Below are 21,555 nucleotides of genomic sequence, written 5' to 3' on the forward strand. Positions count from 1 at the left end.
CCTGCACACACCCCATTCCTTCAGGTGGGCCTTTTGTTAGGGCTCGATAGTTCAAGAGCAGATTCTCAGTCCAAATCTCTGTTCTGAGGCAAACTCTGTGGCAACCTTCTCCTTTGCCCTTTTTTTGTTTCCCAAGGTTTTCATTTAGGTAGGTTAGGTGGTTGGCCTGGATTCCCACCTGTAGAAAGCGCTTCCGTCAGCTGTAATGCTAGAGCCCCTTCTTCACATGTAGTTAAGCGGTGGATTTGCCTTCCCAAGTGAAAAGCAGACCGAAGGGAAATGCCTATCTGCATTTGATTTGTGTCCGATTTAAAACCCTCTCTACTGGGCTCATTAATCTTTTTTTTACTAGTGTCGACTGTGCGGGATCTTGGAAAAGCTGTATTTCAGAGCCATTCATTCTAATCGGGCCCATCTTGCGTGCCGCTAAGAGCGTCTGCTCTTTTTATCCATATCTGGTCATCGCTACCAACACATCCCATGGTTTAATACCAGGACCCTGCCGTTTGGTGCCTACTCTTCGGATCCAGTCCGTCGAGATGTCTAGCTATTCGTCTCCACCCAGAATATCACTAAAGAGTTGTCTCACAGTATCCTTAATGTCCTTATACTCTATAGACTCAGGCAGATTTTGTATCCGAATGTTGCCTCTCCATGAGCGATTTTCAAGGTCCTCGGTTTGTAATTTCAGATTTTGTGTCCCTCTCGCCAGTTTTTCCAGAAGTTCCTCACTCTTTCTTGACTAATCTGTCAACTCTTGTAAGGCATTGTCGTTAGCGTTACCCTTTCTTCCAGTTTAGCTATGTCTCCTTTCATTTCTTCAAGAGATAACTTCACTTCAGATCTCATATTATTGAACTGTGTCTGAATCAGATCTGCTATTTTCACCTGGAATTCCTGGAAACACTGTTGGAAGTCTTCCTTGCAGACTGGCATTTCTCCCAAGGCCTGTGTCTCTGAATCCCTCCTTTGCAGTGCCTTCTGGCCCCCCAACCTGTTCTTGCTCTCCTTCTTTCACCCACAGTTTCTGTAGGTTTCCTTTTTGTGTTTTCCAAGATGGTTTCGTAGCAGTGGGCACGTCCTTTATTCCTAGACATCTATAGATCTACGTCGGTGCCCCTGTCCCAAGCTATGGAGGCAGAGAAACTGCTGATGTGCCGAGAAGCTATTCCAGTTCCCCCAGCCTTTAGGCATCGCTGATCGCTGGGCCCCACCCGATCTTAATGTGAGGTGGTGGATAGTATTTTTGGCGCCTAGTAAATAATGCGGCCTTGCCCTGTTGAGCTCTGATATCCACTTATGTACCAAATCTGCAAATTATCCAAATGTCCCCTTTAGATGTGCACGCAGGAGTGACTTTAGCAGTCCGGGTTATCAACCATTGACCCAGTGCCCGCTACCTATCAGGAACCTGACCTCCACCGAAGCAGCTGCCAGGATGCAATCACCATGCGTTAATATGCCTCTCTGTCGATGCCGTTCAATGGCCAGCGCCTCTTGCTGGCCCCATTCCTGACGCGCTTCTCCTTAAAAGCATTTCCTTGAGGCACCGCTCAGAATCTCCCGCAGCCTCATTGCTCACCACTGCCAGGCGAGTATCAAACTCCTCATGACACACACCGACTGGGGGTGTCCATATCAGGCTAACTCCCTACTAATTCTCCGGCAGACCACCTTTTCTCCGGCAGCCTGCCCCCGTTATTATATGGATGTCGCACAAGCTTGCGACTATTTCCTCGCCCGATGGCGCTTTAGCATCCGACGATTCCCATGCCCACTTCCTTTCCTCTGTTGGAAGCCCTCAGCCAAATCTGTGCTGGTGTACCCACTCTATCGTGCTATGGTATCTGGGAATCCAATCTGTAGCAGGACCCTTGCGCTGATCTCCTTCTCTGCATCTTTCCAGAAACTAACGGTGGGGCACCTGCCAGAACATACATGAATGTCCCCTGATGTTTTTTTTTATGAGCTCTCCCTGCCTCTCGACCGTATCCCACCTCCGCTGCTTGTCTGCCGTCAAGAACAGGAGCCACTAGTCTATTTAAGATAGATTTCAAGCATTGGGTGGAAAAAGCTCTGACTTCTACGTTCCACCCTGCTTGGTGGCCATCTTGGGATCTGTAATAAAAAATATTGAAACCATGAATATTGAGACTTGGAGTCAGTGGAGCAATGAATGCTGGGAAGGAATAAAAGTATGAGCTAAGAATTGGTGAAGGGGACTAGAAAAAGGGAGAGGTGACCCAATGAATAGAGTTGTGGCTAGAAAGATGAAAAGGAGGACTGGTGAAATGGTGGGGTTGAGGTACTAAATAAATGGAGGAATTTAGGGAAGAAGTCCATACAAAGGGATATGTTGGAAGAACCGGAGTAACAGCCTTCAAAATGCATTGGTGGAGCAGAGTCTGGTGAAATGGAGCAAAGGAAAAGAGAATGGAGAGAAAAGGTCAATTTAAAGTAACGATTTCACTCTGTTTTATTCAACAACCATACCATCATCTGGTCTGCTTATACAATAAATGAAACAGACATAAGACAAACACACAAGATTGAGGTTCTCTTTAAGGAGGAAACACATTTCTGCTAGAATTAAAGTACAGATCAGTTCAGATATACCAATTTAAACTAACAGCTGCACCAGGCTTGGTAGGATAAGCAGTCACAGATTATAAGGGGAGGATGCACTACACTCTTCCTCGACATTGTCATAAAAGCATAGTGATTCTGGCAGACTAAAGGAGCTGCCTGCCAAAACCCTTACTGAACACACATAGCGGTTGTTCCTGGTGGACAAAAGTACATTATTCATTTCTAAACATTCAAATAAATCCAATGCATCCAATTCCTGGGTACCAAGTCATAAACAGTGGATCACTTCACTCAAAATGTATTTTAATTATTATTATTCTTGATTTGAGTTCATAATCAAACTATATTTTATCATTCCTTCGATCACTTTTTCACATTTTAATTTCTTTGTGTAAAGGATTAATCCCTGTTGGAAGAAAATGAATATAAGCGAAGTAGTGCAATAACCATTAGAAACTATGAATCTCAAGAACCAGGGTCGATGCTAACACTGTACCACATTTGGTGAAATGTATATTCTTTAAAAAGCATTTCAGCGAAGTGGATGTATTCGCCTTGCTCACAATCAAGTAAATGCCCCACAGCTGCTTGATGGAGAGAGAAATTACAATCCCAGTATATGAATGAAGGATCGCTCTGTGTTAGTTGGTGCCAACCTGCCTGGGTGGTGGGTGCCAGGGAGGTTCTCCCCTGGGGAACTGATCACTTTGAGGCCAGGCCCCTCAGCATTGTCATATGACTGGTCATCTTAATAAAGAAGAACTTGGATGAACCTTCAAAAAATATTTTTTAAAAAAAGAGAAATTACAATCCCTACATTGTTCCAATAAGTTCCAAAACTCTTTGTTGTCAGTCACGGATCTTAATTTCCACAAAATTGAGGTATAGCTCACATGGGGTGGTTGAAGTTTAGATGTAGCAACGGATATTCTTATGTCATGCAAGAGATGCCTGCCATTAATACAGAAAACCTTTTCAAAAGGTCAGCTAATGAACAGTCGTGAGCTGCATACAGCATCAGCTCTAAAGAAAAAAGGCCAAACCCCTTAGACTGGGGAGATGAATTAGCCCATTCAATTCACCTTTAAATTCAGACTCAGCTCAGGCTCAGCTCAATAAAGAAGGTTAAGGAGCACACAAGTGTTATCCAGTACAACCATGTAATGGGAGCACAGGAATATAGCGGAAACTGTGGTGTCGCTCAGATCAAGGTCTTTCTCTAAAGGCAGACAATAGCGCACAAAGTGAAACTCACTAACAGCCCCTCCTTTCGGATCCAGGGAGGTTCTGGGGACCAGCAGGAATCTGTCCGCTAAGTGATGAGACATCCTGAAGTAGTATATGTTAAGAAGGATTTCTGAACTCTGACCTGGTTGGCAAAGGTTCAGAAGGCCAGCCTAGTTTCTTGGAACAGGGTAACCTTCTGTACAGGCCAGACCAATCAAGGTAGCATTGCTGGTGCTCAAGACTAGGACTCAGGAGGGGTGAGGGTGATCGAAAGCCCACAATGAGCACACAGTAAACAACACCACAAATTACTTTTAACTCAAACACAAAGAAAATCTCAGCAATATTAACAAACCTAATACAACAGCAACTAGGAAACATATATACAGTAACTATTGGCCTAAAGGATTATTACAAAAGTAGAGATCCACAACCTGCAAAGAATGGGGTCACACATTGCGAATATACTTTAGGCAGTCCTTCAACAAATAAAACCCCAACTAATAGGCAGTCCAGTCCCTAAGAAGTGTGGAGCCTTGCACTCAAAGTACAATCAGTGCCGGAGCAGTCGATCGTGCGGTTAAGTCAAAACAGGTCTTCAGGGGGCAGTACTGACTCAGGACGGTGGGCGAGGTGATGAAGAAAAAGGTCCCACTATTCAAGGAGAGTATCCACAAGAGGGCAGAGTGATTTCCAAGAATCAGGAATAGGTTGGTAGCACTGGCTACCTTAACAAAGGAGAGTGGCCCTCAGCGGACACTTGTGCGTAAAAGTCTATGGATGCACCAGGGGCCACCGGTAAATGATGCAAGTTCTCACTGATCCTCGGCACACTCCGGACCAAACTTCGACAGTCAAGTCCAGTCCGTTTGCAGGTTCGAATCCCGTAGTTGAGCATCTTTCTGGCTTCCAGGGGCTGCGTTCCGGGACCTCAGTCCATTGCAGGACAGTAGCGATTTCTCTGCTTCTGGTGATGGTATCGGGTCTGTTCCACTGCAGCTCGTTTTAGGGCACAGGGGGCACATCAGTAAGGCACCCACAAAGATCATCACCACAGCGGGCGACGCGAAATCCACATATGCTCAGATTCAGGCAGACTCTCCTAATTCCAAACCTGGGAATGCCAAGTGTATGAAACACAGCTGGAGAGTGTCTTCTACCAAGAGCTTACGGTTTTCAAAGGCTCAAGTCGAAACTCGATACAGCGGCGGTTCAAAAGCAAAGGTCCTGTATGAGCTGGTCAGTTCACTGGGCGGTCCAGAAACACTTCCGAAAAGGCTTGTTTGCAGGTTAAGCAGGAAGTGCAGAGAGTAATTAGTCCCACTACTCCAACGGGTCAAAGCGCCCTTGCAGACCTTCTATGATCGATCAGAAACAGGGGCTCTGACGGACAACAGTGGGGTCAGGGTGCCAAACCTTGCAGCGGGTCACCAGTGGTTCCATGGATCTGCTTCTTTGATTCAGAAGATCGACTGGCTGGAATGGGTGTAATGTGCCTTCTCTTATCCAAAATCTCCTTCACGCCAAAACGAACATAAACCAATAAGGGATCTGCTCACATTCAGCCATCCCAGACGTGGACCAATAACGGACCACAGTGGTGCCAGTCATCCCAGCACACCAGATATCCTGGCACCCAGGATGTGTATTGGAACTAGACAGTTCCAGCCCGCATCCTAGGCGCACACACACAAGGCATGCAGAAGCCCGCAAAAGGTCTGGTTTGCACAGGGGGTCTGCATGTCCAAATAAGGAAATTCCCAGGTCTACTCGACCTGAGGAAGGCAAAGGGACAAAATGGCCAAGGGACAGAACAAAGGACCTTGCGGAATGGCCATTTTAGGCACTGGCCACTGTGCTGGGCCAAACACGGTAAAAGCGGTTTGGACTATACAAGAAAGGTCAAAAATGCTTTAAAAGTAACTGTTGCCACCAGCTCTGTCCTGGACACACTTGTACATTCACCAAAAATCCTTTGAGGGTGTCTAGGGCCTTAAAAATGAAAAAGGGACCCAAGTGCACTGTACTGGGAGGTACATTGTGCACTGATATCTTGCTAAGAAGTGAAAGACTAAAGGAAACAAAGTCGTCTGAAGGGCATGTCAGTTTCCCCATAACAAGATGAGCAAAAGCCCAGCGGAGTGCGGCAGAAGGCTGAGCTCCACTGGTAAAAGTCAGGCTAGTATGGTCAAACAAAAGCAAAACGTTGGGGGGTTGACAACTGTAGGGAAACTTACCCATGAATGGAAATCTTTCCTAACAGTATATAGGACATTCCCCAGAACAGTTCCACTAAGCGCATTCCAGAAGTCCTTCAGATCGATAGCTTGGACACTATTAGGTGGGACTGCACCCATAAGTAAACAACATTTTGCTACACCGCCCAACCTTGGCGGTGGGATAGAACCCAACAACCGTTTGAAAGGGGCTGACCCGATATAGTATTTCCAAAGACCCCAGATGATGAAGCCTCATCCCCATAACCGCAGCATCTAACCAGGACTCTGGTTACGTTAAATTAAAACACTGCCCATGCACCCCAGAGAATATAGGTGAGGCACAGTAAACACTAGACGGTGAGGAAGGAAACCCCATTCCAACCCTCTCTTCATGCACAAACAGTACCTCCCCATCACTCAGCCAGGACAGAGTAGTGGAAAGCCTTTGCATCTCCGTTAAGCAAGAAAACCTAAGAATACAAAACACTGATTTGGACCTAAAACCACACTGAAAACACCAACTCTAATTACCATGGGAAAGGAAAGGAAGCAGACTCCTGAGATTCTGAATAACCTGGGATTAACCCCACACTCTTTAATTGCAAAGAAGGCAGTAAACTGGGGGGCAAAGGGAAACCAGTTGCTCACCAAACAGCAGAGCAGATGGCATGGATTCAAATCCGAGTTCTGAATAACAGAGCTTTATTGTAATCCCATCAATACTGGGAAACAAATCAGTAAATGGGGATTGGGCAGCTAGCCCAGGAAATATATACAATGCCCTGTTTCCTAAGTCTGGGAGAAAGGAAGCAGGAGTATGGGCATGCCCTGCAGAGCAAAGAGAGCAACGCCAGGTGAAGGACATGGGGAAAGGAGATGACTCACAAAGGTCAGAAGCCTTGTAAGACTGCAAAGATCAGGGCACCATAACCCCTACATCAGGTGCATGCAACCAGCAGCTTTTCAGATTGTTTGGACTAGAACTCCCATGATGGCTCACCATTGAGTATGCTAGCTAGTGCTGATAGGAGTTGTGATCCAAGGGATAATGAGAGCCAAAGTGTGTAGATCCCTGCCCTATTTGGCAATAATTGAAACTGATCCCTTTAACAGTTAGAAAACTGTGTGAGGACTAAATTCTGGGAGGAAGCCACAGCGAGAAACCAGGAAAGCCTGCCGACGGCAATACCCCAGACCCTGATAAATGTCACACAGCAAGGAGGACACTTGGTTACAAGCATGGATCTGTAATTCAGACCCTGGTAGGAGCCAGAGACCAGGAAGGAGAAACTAAAGCCTGCTGAGAGTTCAAGATCAAGAGGGTGCCTTTTGTTTAGTGGGTGATACATTTACTCTAAAAACAACCCTGCTAGTAAAGGAAATGGTAATACTCTGGCAAGTAAGGATGAAATTCTTTCTGGTAAGGTAATTCCCTAAGGCAAGGAGGAGTAATAAGCACTTGCTGGTATATATTAGTTACACAAAGGAGCCTAGGAAGGCAGCCCAAGGCCTAGAAGGACCTAAACCAGAACGCAGAAAACGATATCCCCGAGACTGAGTGAGCCAAGAAGCAAGCGCGGTTCTACATCCCTGGGGCTTTGAATGTAAGATTAAGGCACCTGAACTAAGGCACTAGGTTCTTCTAAATAGACCCCATCATATGTTAGGTTCTCCAACCTTACACCTTCATTAGAGCTGTCCCCTATTGAGATAAAGTGGATAACCTTCAGGACTGACTGAGATTTGCTCAAGAGTTTAAACATTTATCCAAGGGAAATCAATGAGGAGAAATAGAACCCTCCTTTTTTTATAGACCCATCCAGTTCACTATTTGCTTAGCCAATGTCAGAGAGGCCATTTGGTTGTGTTTCTTGTACAGTTCACTGCCCTTACATTTGTTCACCTAGACCAACCCATACCTTGAGCTATATTTCCTGTGTCATGACGATTCTTTAGTCTCACACCATCACACAAAGGAAAAGCAGAGACAAGCGCGCACAAACTTATTCAAAACCTGAAGAAGGAACTACTGACATGTATGCAGTATTGTGCAAGTTTTTACTTCTGTTCTTCAAAAAGCCACAGCTGCTCTAATGTGGAACTCACTAGTTGCTTGTTTTAGCAGTATTATCCTTACTTTACTCAACGCAAAAGGTTTGGTGCATTATCTGGTCGCCGACTTCCTTAAAAAAAAATAATAATAATTCTTAGGAGAGTAGGGGTCAAAGTGGATTGGTCCCCACCCAGGCATCAACCAACCTGTGCCACATCAGTGAAGATCGCGTGGGAGACCTTTTCACACAACACTGCTATCAGCTGAAGCACCAATAATTTTCTTTCTTGGCTAGTTGCACACTGCCTGTGGTGCTGCTCCAGCTCCAAGAGGCTGTCGGAGGCCTTGCACCCATAATCCACAAAGTCCTCTTCTGAAGCTATATCTGGCAACTCCTGTAGGACAAAACAAAAGGATCAGCATTTACATGGGATAAACATTTGTGGTACACGTCCATCTAGGATAAAGAAAATTATCCCACATCCTACTACTCAGTGCTGGTATCTTTCATATTCACATGCTTTAAATGCTTCCCTGCCATCTGGCAGGGGATAGGATATCAGAAAATGTCACAATACAATTTTAACATGCAGTATGTTCACCTAATTGTGGTCCTTAGTACCTTGACCAACGAGAGGTAGAGACAAGCCCCAGCATCAAACTAGATTTTGTGCTGCATGGACCCAGTTTATCCTACCTCTCCATATTTCTAAGAGGGGCGCATGGATCACTGCTGAAGAAGTACCGTTATAGGTAAGTAACTATTTTCTCTTTAGCATCAGACTTTTCACAGATTCATATGTTAGAAAAGTACAAAGCCATTAGCAAAAAAGCATTCAAGTCTCATCTCACCAGTAACATGTAAAAATACTGTTTGAAAAAATGCCTTTAACAAAAATATTGCCCAAATTTGGGTAGTTTATCAAAACTATGTTGCATAGTAGAGAAACAGGTTCTATGTGATATTTCCACATTTTAAAGGCGGATCACAAAAAAGACTGATATTTTCAGCCGTTCTTGTGTGGCCCTTAAAAGGCTGCAGTCACAGAGTGGTTCTTATTCCCCCAACCTTTTAAAAACTACATTTTCACTGGATACTTGCAACCAGTAGGCGGTAGAATGAGGATGGCTGGTAGTTAAATGGGGCCCCTATGTCACAATGTGATGGTGAGCAAAGCAAGACCAGCTGCTGTTTCAACATCTCTCTAAAGTTTTATTTGGGGAAGGAACAGTAATTGGGTATTGGAGAGGGAAAGGTAAATAAACACAAGAAAGGTTCCAACTATAGCTCTACTCTAACTCTCTGGTGACTCCCCTTTTCCAGCCACACTTGACCTAGGAGCTTTAACGATTTTAAAAATCTATGTTATGCTTAGAAGGACAAAACTCCAGTGGGCCATATTCCCTATAATATAATATCAAACAAATGGAGAAAAAACATGTATTTTTAAATTACAAAAAGTTCCAAAATGCGTGCGTGTGTGTGTGTGCGTGTGTGCCAGAAAATGATGTCCATTTGAAACATTCTCCATTCGACAATAGCTAATCAGTCCCAAACAAGTGAATATGAATATCAACTTTATTTCAAAAATCAAGTTTACATAAAGGCAAAACATTTTTACAAGTCATTCAGTATTAAAAACAGAATTCATTTAAATAGACACACTATTTTAAAAGACTTTCACATTGTGTAAAAACAAGATCTGCTTCATCTACGTTTACTCTTGCCATCTTCATATTACACCTCAGATAAGCCAACAGTTAAAAGCATGTGTGATCCATGAATTGATATTCTGTCGCAACTTTTATTAATGATACCTTCTAATAAGGTCAAGGGTTTTTATTGTAAATAATTCAAATTAGGCTGATATTTTCTTGGTCTGGTCTGAAAGGGTAATAGGACACTGATGGCAGTCCCTCTTGTAAGGGTGCAGAAGAAGGCGGCTGATACAAAGATGGCATGTTTAGAGCTAAATACTTTTGTTGAATAGGAAAGGCAAAGAAAACTTAATTAGCTCTATTCCTACAAGGGGTTTCCCTGTCTCAGCTAAAGAGATAAGGTGACTGTCGGAATGTTGGTCAACTAAAAGGTGCCCACCGTCCTGTATCAAGAAAAACCTTTCTTCTGTCCCTTACGCTAGAATCTAAAGAATAAGGCCGTACTGGTCTTGCCCCAGGAGAACGACTCCCTTCTGCTGGGTTATGGTTTCCTGGTTTGTTAAAACAATTTCCAAATCTTAGAGCAGTCTCATGTCTCCACACGTTGTCAGGGGGATGATTCTCTTCCCCGGATGGTAAAGTTCCAAACAATACTTGTATTCTTCTTCTGGATGGGCCAGGAGAATGTCTCCCTTCTCCGGGCGTCTAGTCTCACAAAGTATGGGGGAATGACTCCCTTTCCCAGTGTTTTGGACCTTACTTCCAGTCCGTGTTACCAGGAGAATGACTTCTCCTGGTATCTTATCATCAGTTCCTTACAACCAGGGGAGTGACTCCCTTCCCCTGGTTTCCCTTTCCTCTGGCTGCACACCTACAACACCCAATTCTCAGTGTTAGAAGGGTCTACGACCCTGGCTTCTCCTCTTCTTTCATATGACGCACTTTTTGTCAAGCATGCAACGAGGAAGATGACGTGCATCACATTTTTGCTTTGGGTCCCAGATCCTAGTTTCTCCTCTTCTTTGAAGTGGCTCACTTCCCTGCCAAGCACGACCACGAGGAAGATTACTCATTTCTTTTTAGCATCCCTCCTTTGGCTGTAGTAGAAGGTTTGTAGGGTTTCTGCCCCTGCTGTGTCACCCAAGCGTTATGATTGCAAAGGGGCCTAGTGACAACCGCATGTGCCCTCTTGGCGAGCCATCCAGCGTCTCCTCCGGGTCGCCCATGTGTGAGAAACCTGAAGGTGTCTCACCAGCTAGTCCCCAGGGATCGGTCATCCAGGTGGCCAGGACACGGCCATCGATTTTGGATGTTCCTTGGGGTGGACCAGTGCGGGAGCATCACTTCGATGGAAGGTCTTCGGGGAGTGGAATTGGGACACCAGAGGGTGAGATACAGTATCTGCTTCCCTATAACAGCTTTCCCCATCCTACCAGGTAGGATACCCACAAACTCAACCCCCTTCCCCTCTTTCTAGACACAAACATTTTCTCACAGACAGCCCACAGTGAGTGACAATGGACTAACACCGGAGCCGTATACCTGACATGTCCCAACACCATGGTCTGGCAAGGTCAGACACTCGTGCATCATTACACACACCTGGCTTCCATCACGCTTCCACACACTGATAATAGGCGGATCACGAAAGCACACTCTGAGCGAAAGCAAAACACACGAGGAAATAGCAGTTCCAAGATCGCAGTTTAATACAAGGAGAAAGATGGCAAGACCAGAGAGGGTCGCAACGAGGGAAGTACCCTTGACCTCTAAAGACCATTACTTTCGCGAGCCTTGGAAAGTAAAAAAACGAAGACCAGGAACTAAGGCTGATCAAACCTGCACAGTGTGTCGGAGGTACCCGAGGCTCTCCTGTGTCGATAACCCAAGCAGGGAAGAGCAACTGCAGCCGTGGTACTGTCCTTGGCTCCTACAACAAAGTGGCATCAGAAAAGACAGCACAGCTGGAGAGTCAGAGAGACTGATACCTAACCAGCTTGTGTTTTGAACCAAGGTTGCAAACAACAGCTTTGTATAAAGAGAACAATGCGTGAGGCATTTCCGATGAAAAACACAAATATAATTGGAAACCAAAAGGAGTAGTTGTACTTTATAATTAAACTTTGGGAGGCCAAGAAAAGATGCCATACACAGAGTGGTCCGGCGTCACGTGGGCGCCCATTCCTAAGTCTGTTAGGTATCCAACTGATGATGAGTGTGAGAACAAGGAATATTGAGATCGAAGTGGTCATGCAACAGGTCAAGTTAAACCTTCTGCACATTCAAAAGTCTTCGATAGTTTAATGTACATCACAATTGGTCCGAGCCCAAGCTGAGGGAGACTAATTGAGCGAAATAAAAGAATCTGAGCCCGGCTGAGGGTGATCCGGGGTGAACCGTGAGTCACCCAAGAAAGAATTCTCTGAACATTGGTTTGAAAGGGATCTGAGCTCAGAAGAGGGGGATCCAACTTGGAACTTTTGAAAAGGATCTGAGCCTGGCTGAGAGGGATCCAAGGTGAACATTTAACCTGAATACGGGTGAAAGGAAAAGAATGTTTACGTATTGTTTTTGTACAGCAGGCCCTCTCTGAGTCAAGAGACTTTCAAGAAGTAAAGAGGCTTGGATACAGAAGGTCCTGTACTGTGGAAATTGAACTGTATCCTTGTGCCACAGAAGCCAGAATGTGTGCTTTGCTCGAATGACCCGCCTTGCCTTGTGCTGAAAACGTGAGGAAGGGCGGCAAATGACCCTAGCATCCTGACATCATTTTGGCAACACTTTTCTTTTTCTTGAACATCACCCCCACATTATTTATAAATTAGTGGTAAGGATCGGCAATCTTTTTTTTAGTATAGGCCCTTTTATTTTGAATAGACTCCATTAGGACTGCATTATTATTATTTGATGGTCATAGTTTACTCCCATCTGTAGATTTACGTTTAGATAGGCGTTTATCACACCTTTGATGAAACTTTATAAACACACTTGAACTGTGGTCACTTGTGTCTGTCTTACTAATGATACCATGCCTTCCTTACACATGCCAACCTCTACCTTGTCTCGGGTTTCGGCACGTCACTGGGGCTTCCTGGGATGGCTGGCATTCGGTTTGGTTTCTCCGGCATCTTGCTTTCCCTGCTAATGTATGATGGCGTTCCCTGCTGCTGTCTGCGTTCCTTCATCCTCTCAACAATGCTGTACACAGGTCTGCTTCTGCAGACCTTTCCGATCAAACGCGACAGACTGCCAGCGTCCTTGGATCTCTCTCCATTCAGATCAGCGATACAGGTTTGAATCTCCAGCGTTGGGAGCGCAGCACACCTGCAGTCTCCTGCAGCTGCCCAAGACCAAGTGTTGAGTCCATTGTCTGTTTTTATGAGATTCCTGTGACCACTCCTCCGCAAAGTCTATAGCGTTCCTGCTTCTTCCCTAGGTCACTCTTTACGGCTCCTAAGGGCCACTTCTTCTCAGTCCATATATGGCTGGTGATATTTATGTTTCGGATGATCATCTTCGTTCTAGTACTTGAGTCAACTATACTATTTAGATTGTCATCAGTCTTCTTCGTCTCAGTCCTGCTAAGGAAAAGGTTAGAATTATCTAATCGGTCTAGCATAGTCGTTTGAATCAGATCAGAACTAGCAGACTTAGATGACAAACTAGTACAAGAGTATGATGTGGCACATTGGGGTAAGAGGCTTTCGCTTCGACTCACGATCTTATACCCAGGAGGGGAGTTCCTCTCCACGAGGTCCTCCCACATGTAAGCACCCCTAGGGGGACTATCGGTAGCAGCCTCACAACCCTAGTCTCTTGGAAAGGGGCTCCCCTCTGGGGAAAAGTGACGAGGGCAAGTGAATCGACACACTCTCTTATCTACCATAGGCTTACCACCTCCCTATCCCCTTTATTGACAACTTGGACACTGGCAACCCCTACTGTCTTGAATACTAACTGCTGTAATGGCCTAAAGCCCTGCACGTTATTGCTCGCTCCCCGCTGGGGTTCTTCTAGCTGGAGCCTAACCTAATCTCCATGGTATATATGGGTTTCACAACAGGATGTGGAGTCTTCCTCAACCACTCTGTTTTGCTTGGTCTCCCCTTGTGTTCCTCTCCCTGATGTTCTCCCCCTTCTCTTACTTTGTTCCCTCAACGTCTCACTCTCTACTTGCTCACTCTTTCCTTCTGCACCTCCGATGTTCACACGATTATCACCTATTCTCTTCCTGTCTCTCCCCCTCTAGTCGTTATCTCCCTCCAACTCTCCTATACTCCTCACCCATTTCTATTCTCCATTACTTTCCACTAACTTCCCCTTCTCTCCCCTCATATGCATCCAAGCCCCGTATCACTATCGCCCACACTTCTCACCCCCAAGCATTCACCTACACCCCCCCCCCAACCTGCACTCACCACTCACACTTTCCTTAAAGGTGAGGTATTGGTTTGTGAGAGAAAGTGGTACTTGTTTGTGAGAGTACATGTAACATGCTCTCTCGTCCCCTCAATGCTCCACTTCACCTCTTGGTCCCCTCCTCTCTCTGTGACCTCACTCATACAACCCACACTCCCTCGTTCCACTTGTTCCCTTTTATACTGTCTCGTGTGGTTTTTTCTCCTCCTGCTGCTTTCATTGACTATCATGTTCACATAGTTCCTGGGCCAATATCTATCTGGCTTTACCCCAGCTGTCTGGGTTATCCAAGTGGGATATTGCAAAATGACCTTAAAGACCCTCCCCTTTCTCAGCATGGGTCAATCAGTGTTCCATGATGGCTGCTCTGCAATACTATTATGGATCTCAGACTGTTTCCCGGTTCCATATCATTTCAACAAATTTAATTATTCAATGTAATTTACTTTGTTGCTATTAATTTGTAAAATGCTACAAATGGTCTTTGGCGGAGCCATGCTCCTCTCCTCCTTCACTACCTCCCTAAACCCTTCCCCAAACCCTTTTACATCTACCCCACAAACACATACAAAATTCAAAGTATTTTCAGAGTAATATCCATGAAGTAAATTACATCAAAGTAATGTACTTCATGGAAACAACGGGAGACCCTGTTTCCCATGGCTTTGAAATGTCTTAGCTATCGGTAAGTAGCATGTTGTGTTCTGCCAGGTGCTATCCCCTCTGCTGCAAGGGATTCTGGTCTTCATGGTACTAGAAAGGAAAAGAGAGAACACTGGCCAGGATGATGTAAGGCAGCCATTGGCTGATTGATTATTGGCACTCTCCAACTGTAATTAGACACATACAGGGAGGGAGCAGAGATGTGGGCCTTCCCAGCGTTCCCATCCCTCCTCGGAGGCAGGACAGGCTCTGGTAAACACTCTTGGAGGACCCCTACAATATAATGTCAGGCCCTGACCCTGTTTCAATTGCTAATTATCAACCACTCCTAAGGAGACAATATTTGGTCAGATAATATATTTATTAACTACCAGTCAGACTCATTAAAATGACAATTATATAAATATGTATATAAATGATAATTAAAATCTATAGAATATTATGGTGTCAACAGTAGTTGCACATACCAAAGTCACAATAAGATAAATTGCACATGGATAAGTCTGATAAGCAGAATTGAAAAATGATTTCTTAAAGTCAAGACTTTGTGCTCCACCAATCTATCACTTCTCAATATCCATGTCCATCTCATATATACCTCTCCAAAGTCAGAGAAGTAGTCAGCCTACAAGCTTTGCAAGTTTCTGCTACCTTTATTATGTTCATGTTTTGCATACCAGGTTTCAACCAATAGTTCCTAAGCCTTCTGTAGAGCCAACAAAAAATGAATAACCTTCTCCCTTGCATTGAGGCAATATGAGCAGAATTCCTTGCCCACTGCTCCAGCAAAAGTTACTGAAAGAACAAGCGGTCTCATCTGTTGGACATAACCTGCTCCCCCAGAATACTTTCTTTGCATCAGTTTAAATGGTTACATGGGATTTCATTGAATCAAAAATAACGAATTCAGTTAAAACAAATGCCAAACTAACGAAATTCAAAATAACAAATTCCTTTTTTGTTATTTTTGGGGGTTCCCCCCAAAGATCCCCCTTGCTTTTGTTCCTAATACTTTCCCACCACCCCCAAAACCACTATTCCCACTCCCAACCCCTTTTTTAAAAAATGTTTTTATTTTTTTATTTTTGTACAAATTGGCTATTTTGTAATTAGTTATTTTGGGTTTGTTGTAATTGGATTCGTTATTTTGTGATTCGACATAATCACTGCATACCATTTACATCTCTGCTTTACTGAGTATAGAAAATGGAGTTTTCCACATGTGAGCCATTTCTAGGCTTGACAGCAGTTCTCTCACTACTTTGAACCAGGGCAAATATAAGACCCCTGGAAGCGATTTTACCTCCAGCCAGACTCTTTTATAATCTCAGAACCACAGAAAGGACGTTCATATTTTTTCCAGCAAAACAGGACATTAAGTTTGATGCAATGCCTGATGCATATGTAGATACACAAATGAACAAGACCAAACTGCGCAATTACAATGTCAATTCATGATCAATATACACAATGATACACAATGAATGTAGCCGACACGTGTTTCGACCACCAGGTCTTTTTCCAGGCCAATATCGACAAAGTAACAGATATAAATAAACCATTACAGAGACATATAAAAGAAAAAAATGCAAAGCAATGCATGTGTATAGATTTGAATAGATTCAAATAAAGTAATAGAACATAAAGATTTAAAACTGGCAATTCAGAGGCATTTGGGCAGGAAAAGCAATTCATGAGAATACATATGTCATTTCAAAGGTGCATACAGAAAGCAATACATATACAATATGCAACAGTGCAAACACTGTCGTATACTGTAATAATAAAGGACACACAATTGGCATTCCAATTCCAAATAAATAGTAGAAATGAAAGATTAAAGAAAACAAAAGGGGGGGGCATGTTATAAGAACCATTGCAATTTGACTCAAAAAGTCTGCTGATTAGCAATCATATCTAAACATAACGATGCAGTTACGTGGACCATGCATTGCTACCGCGCAACATCAAAAGCAACATCGCAACGTGTGCACGGGATATATTGTGGGGTTCAGTTCTTTTGGGACGGTTTGCATTGAAGCTGAAAAGCAGCATTATGAGGGGTAAGCACACAGGATTAATGAGGCTACATGCCTGTGTTTACGTGGGGTGTTATATGATGTGACAGATTTTTACGCGACGTTCCTTATGGTACATTTGTTTCTTTCCGGTTTGTCAACCGCGCCATACTCTGTATATGAAAAATATTCAGACTGGCTTGCCACATTTGCGGGTTATATATAAGTCGTATTCAGGTAAGCTCCTTGCTTTTTCTCAATTATCAATAGCGTGCTGATTAATACCAATCGTGCTGGTACTATGGTATGGATACCCTTTCAGTCATCAATACTGTTATTGGCTTTTCAGACCTACTGTGCGCACCTGAGAAGTTAATGAAAATTGAAGTGGTAAGCGCACTCACCTATCAATGGTTTGATCAATGTATGAATATGTATGTAGGGGGCGTGGCTTGGAGCTGCCGCGGGTGGCATGGCTCCTGAATAGCTCCTAGCAGACTTTACACCGCGAGCATCATTTCGAAGGCTCCCCTCTCCAGTTTCCTTCATGGAGGGAATCGCTGGAATGCTGCAGTCCTGGAGAGCGATTTGCGGCTTTCCCGGCGCTTGCATTCGCGGGGGCATGAAGCAGCAGCCCTGCATGCTGCGAGCTGAGCCATGAGGTGGCCGAAGAAAATGGCGGTGGCCGCCCGCCTGCAGTAGAGGGCCGGGGGTGGAGAGGGGAGGGGAGCCCTCCTATGAAGCAGCCAGCCGCTCCCAGCCTCGACACGCTCTGTTGCCGGATGATCACAGCCCGACACCCCTCGCTGGAGTGTGCCGCTCCCATCCCTGCTCGGTGGTGACTGCTGGTGGCTCCCAGCAGGCTGCCTGCCCGTACAGCGATCTCCCGGATCGGCGGATTTCCCACACCCTGACCGAGTGGAGTGCGCATTGGAGCGCCAGCCTGCCCTGCTGCAGCTGCCGACGAGCCTTGGACCGGGACCCTCTATCACTAGGCAATGGTTCGGGAGCCGGGACACCTGGCTCGCGGCCCCCCCCATTCTTCCACGGCTCCCTGTGGTTCACCCAGAGCACTGAATTGCAGCAACCAGGGCTGTCGGTGCGTGGAGAGGCTCTCCCCCGGCGCAGCTGTGGGCCAGGCCCCGCCTGGTCCGCCGATCCCTCTCAGGACGTGATTGCTCACAGCCCTCGCCTGGGAGGCCCCCTCTGGCACTTCTTTAACTTTCCACGAGGAGACCCCTTCATTGCCACGGGCTCAGGGCCCTCACCTGCCGCCTGCCCCCTGGTCCCAGAGCTCTGAGGTGGTGCTGGCAGCGTCCTGCGCAGCTGAAAACAGCATCTCCCGCCAGCGTAGCCGATGGCGGGGTCCCGGACCCGCGGTTGGGGCCCACACCATCAGCTTCCCTGCTACCCGGACACAGGGCGCCCCCGCCTGGGTGCGCCCCTCATCAACTTCTGTCACCCCACGGGGGGCCCCACTGCCATCCACGGGCCAGGCACAGGACCCGCATCTGCCGCCTGCCAGCGAACTCCAGGGCACTCGGGAGCGACCCCTGACCGGAGGTGTGGTCCCGGGGTAGGTAGAAACAAGGAGCAAGGCAGGCCTAGGGGTCAGTTGGTGCGGTGGGGGCGATCTTGTCTGCTGGACTGGGAGCAGGCCACGCGGGCCTGTGGAGCCTAGAGCACCAATCTCCATACCACTGCACCCTCAAAGGTGTGGGTGGTGGGGGCTACTCAGCGGCTGGACCTATAACCTGTGGGCCAGGAATTATGGCAAAAAGTGGGACAACATCCAGACAAGCAGACATTGCTGCCATGATGGGACACAGCAACCCAGACAAAACAAGAAAAGGTGGACTGACCGCAGGGCAACTGAGGGACCAGGGGGCATCTCAGGCGTCCGAGGAGCCAGACCAGGTGGCCACCAGGACAGACCTGAGGGACCTCTTGACTGCCCTAACAAAAGAAATCCAAAAGGGCACGGAGGAAGTGACAAAGAGAATCAACGCCCTAGATAAGAGAGTGGAAGCAGTGGAAAGCCGCACAGCTGAGGTGGAGGATGCACTGTGTGGCCAGGCATTCGAACTGGAGAAAGGTCAAGATAGACTAACAGCATTGGAAATGCGATGTGAGGAACTGGAATCGAAATTGGAAGACGCGGAAAATCGGTCTAGACGAAACAACATCCACATCCGAGGGATTCCGGCAGCAGTCCCGAGCTCGGAACTCGAGTCATATGTGGCCGAGCTGTTTAGATTCATCATAACCCTCCCCGCTGGAACTGGACCGGGTCCATAGAACGGCCCCTCGGCGCTCTAGGACTATGCCTCACGATGTTTTGGTGCGGGTCCATTTCTTCAGACTGAAGGAGAAGATCATCAGAGAAGTCAGGGCAATGCAGCAAATCTCTTTCCGGGACTCCAACATCCTTCTGTTCCAGGATCTGGCATCCTCCACCCTCCAAAAGAGGAAATCCCTTAAGACACTGGCGGCTTGGCTGCGCGAAAGGAAAATCCCTCATCAATGGGGGTTCCCCACATCCATCAGATTCCTTTGTGAAGGGGTGCAGTATCAATTCCAATCGTTGAAGGAGACTGAGAAATTAATGGGCACTGAAGCGCCGAGCGACGGATCTGAGGCGGAATCACATGCCAGAGAGCAGGGCAAGAAGCACGCTGGAAAATCATGGACAAGGGTGAATAAGCGGCGCAGACCCCGGGGCCCGCTGCAGAGGAAGCCAAATCCAAATCCAGATTGAGCTGGATCACTATTCATCGAGCAGGCATGGGAGCCAGGAGAGGACTGGATTGGGCCTGGGGGTCGGGGGTGATCCTGACCCCTCCGCTATCCTTCGGGGCGGGCTTGGTCTTCTATAGTTCACACAAAAAGAGTAGGCAACACACATCTGTGTTATAGGCTATAAGCAGCCGAAAAAGACCCAAGATAGGTCCAGTTGGTAAAACCAAACCCAAGAGTAACTGTGGTGTGGACTCTGATTATTAATAGAGTGAGAAGAACAAGTTACTTTCTTACCTGGTAACGTTCTTTCGATAGGATGGTCCGACGACGTATTCCATATCTATGACATGTAATCACCACAGCTGTGCTGCTTCGGAAACTTTTTTCCCGGCGTCTGCGTCCTGCGTCGATGACGTTGATGCGCCGTGTCGAGGACCTCCTCTGACGTCCGACGTCATCCTATGTGATAAGTAGGATGCACGACGCCTGTAGCCTCAGTTGTAGTTTTTTCCCCCAGAACGTGTGACATTAGTCAACTGCCAGTCAGACACAAAGCCTTGCGGAACGTAAGCTGCAATCGCAAAAGAAATTCTGCAGCGGGGAAGGCAGGGAGGGAGCGATATGGAATACGTCGTCGGACCATCCCATCGAAAGAACGTTACCAGGTAAGAAAGTAACTTGTTCTTCGAGGGTATTGGGTCCTCCGACGTATTCCATATCTATGACAGACTCCCAAAGCAGTACCAGAGCAAGGAGGAGGGAAAGAATTTAGAATCAAAATTTAGAATTGCCAATCAAATAGCAGAGCAAAGGACCGCCTTGCCAAAGGCCAGATCCTGTCCTCGGATGGAATCGAGGGAATAGTGATGTACAAATGTATGTACTGAAGCCCAGGTGGCTGCATCACAGATGTTGCGAATAGGAACACCCCTCTGCAGGGCAGTAGATGCAGCCATACCCCTGGTAGAATGGGCTTGCAAGCCAGCCGGTGGGTCTTTACCCGCCAAGCGGTAACACTCCCAGATGGACAAAATAATCCAGCGAGACAAAGTCTGTTTCGTCACAGCCTGTCCCAAACGCTTTCCAGCGTAACCAATAAAGAGTTGATCGTCCACTCTGACCCGGGACATGCGTGAAACATAAAAGCTTAAAGCTCTCCTAGGATCAAGCCTATGGAGCCTCTCCTCTTCCTTACCAGGATGCGGAGGAGGATAGAATGCCGGAAGAACAACCTTCTGGGCCAATTGAAATTCCGAAACCACCTTCGGAAGAAAAGAAGGACGAACTCTAAGGACAACCCTGTCCTTGAGAAATACAGTGAAGGGTGGCTTAACTGAAAGTGCCTGTAACTCACTCACTCTGCGAGCGGAAGTAACCGCAACCAAAAACACAGTTTTCAGAGTTAACAGCCTCAAAGGGCAAGAATGCAAAGGCTCAAACGGACACCCATAAGAAACTTAAGAACAAGGTTTAAATCCCAACCGGGAACCAGGAAAGGTGACGGAGGGAACACATTAGTGAGCCCTTTCAGAAACTGTGAAATTAAAGGGATTTTAAAGTAGGAACACTCTTCAGATGAGCGCTTAAAGATGGACAGCGCCACCAGGTAACCTTTAATGGTACCCACTTGCAAGCCCCTGTGGGCCAAAGAAAGTAAAAAGGACAGAACCATGGGGATGTCACATGCAAAAGGATCCACATTCTGAACTCTGCACCAGTCGCAGAACTTCCGTCAACGGCACAGAGACTTTGTTGCTGGCCGTCGGGCCGAGAGCAACACCTCCATCACGTCTTCAGGGAAGTCCCAATCCTTATACCTCAACCTTTCAGAAGCCAAGCGTGAAGATTGAGGGATCTGACCTCTAGATGGAGAACCTGACCCCCCTCCCGTGAGAGCAGATCATCTCGGTAGGGAAGACTACGTGGAGGGCAGATGGACAAGTCGAGAAGGTCCGGGTACCACGTCCTC

General features: G+C 46.4%; 1 protein-coding gene across 2 annotated transcripts in view; it reads right to left on the reverse strand.

The window, feature by feature from the left end:
• TANGO6 (transport and golgi organization 6 homolog) overlaps positions 1 to 21,555 on the reverse strand; it is a 1,470,654-nt gene that overhangs the window by 809,853 nt on the left and 639,246 nt on the right. For both annotated transcript variants that reach the window (XM_069635546.1, XM_069635547.1), the window contains one exon: positions 8,295 to 8,483. In XM_069635546.1, the coding sequence (XP_069491647.1) occupies positions 8,295 to 8,483 (189 nt within the window). The remainder of the gene's footprint in view (positions 1 to 8,294; positions 8,484 to 21,555) is intronic.

Source organism: Ambystoma mexicanum, chromosome 1q (genome assembly GCF_040938575.1).
Source record: "Ambystoma mexicanum isolate Mex_15411 chromosome 1q, UKY_AmexF1_1, whole genome shotgun sequence".
NCBI lineage: Eukaryota > Metazoa > Chordata > Amphibia > Caudata > Ambystomatidae > Ambystoma > Ambystoma mexicanum.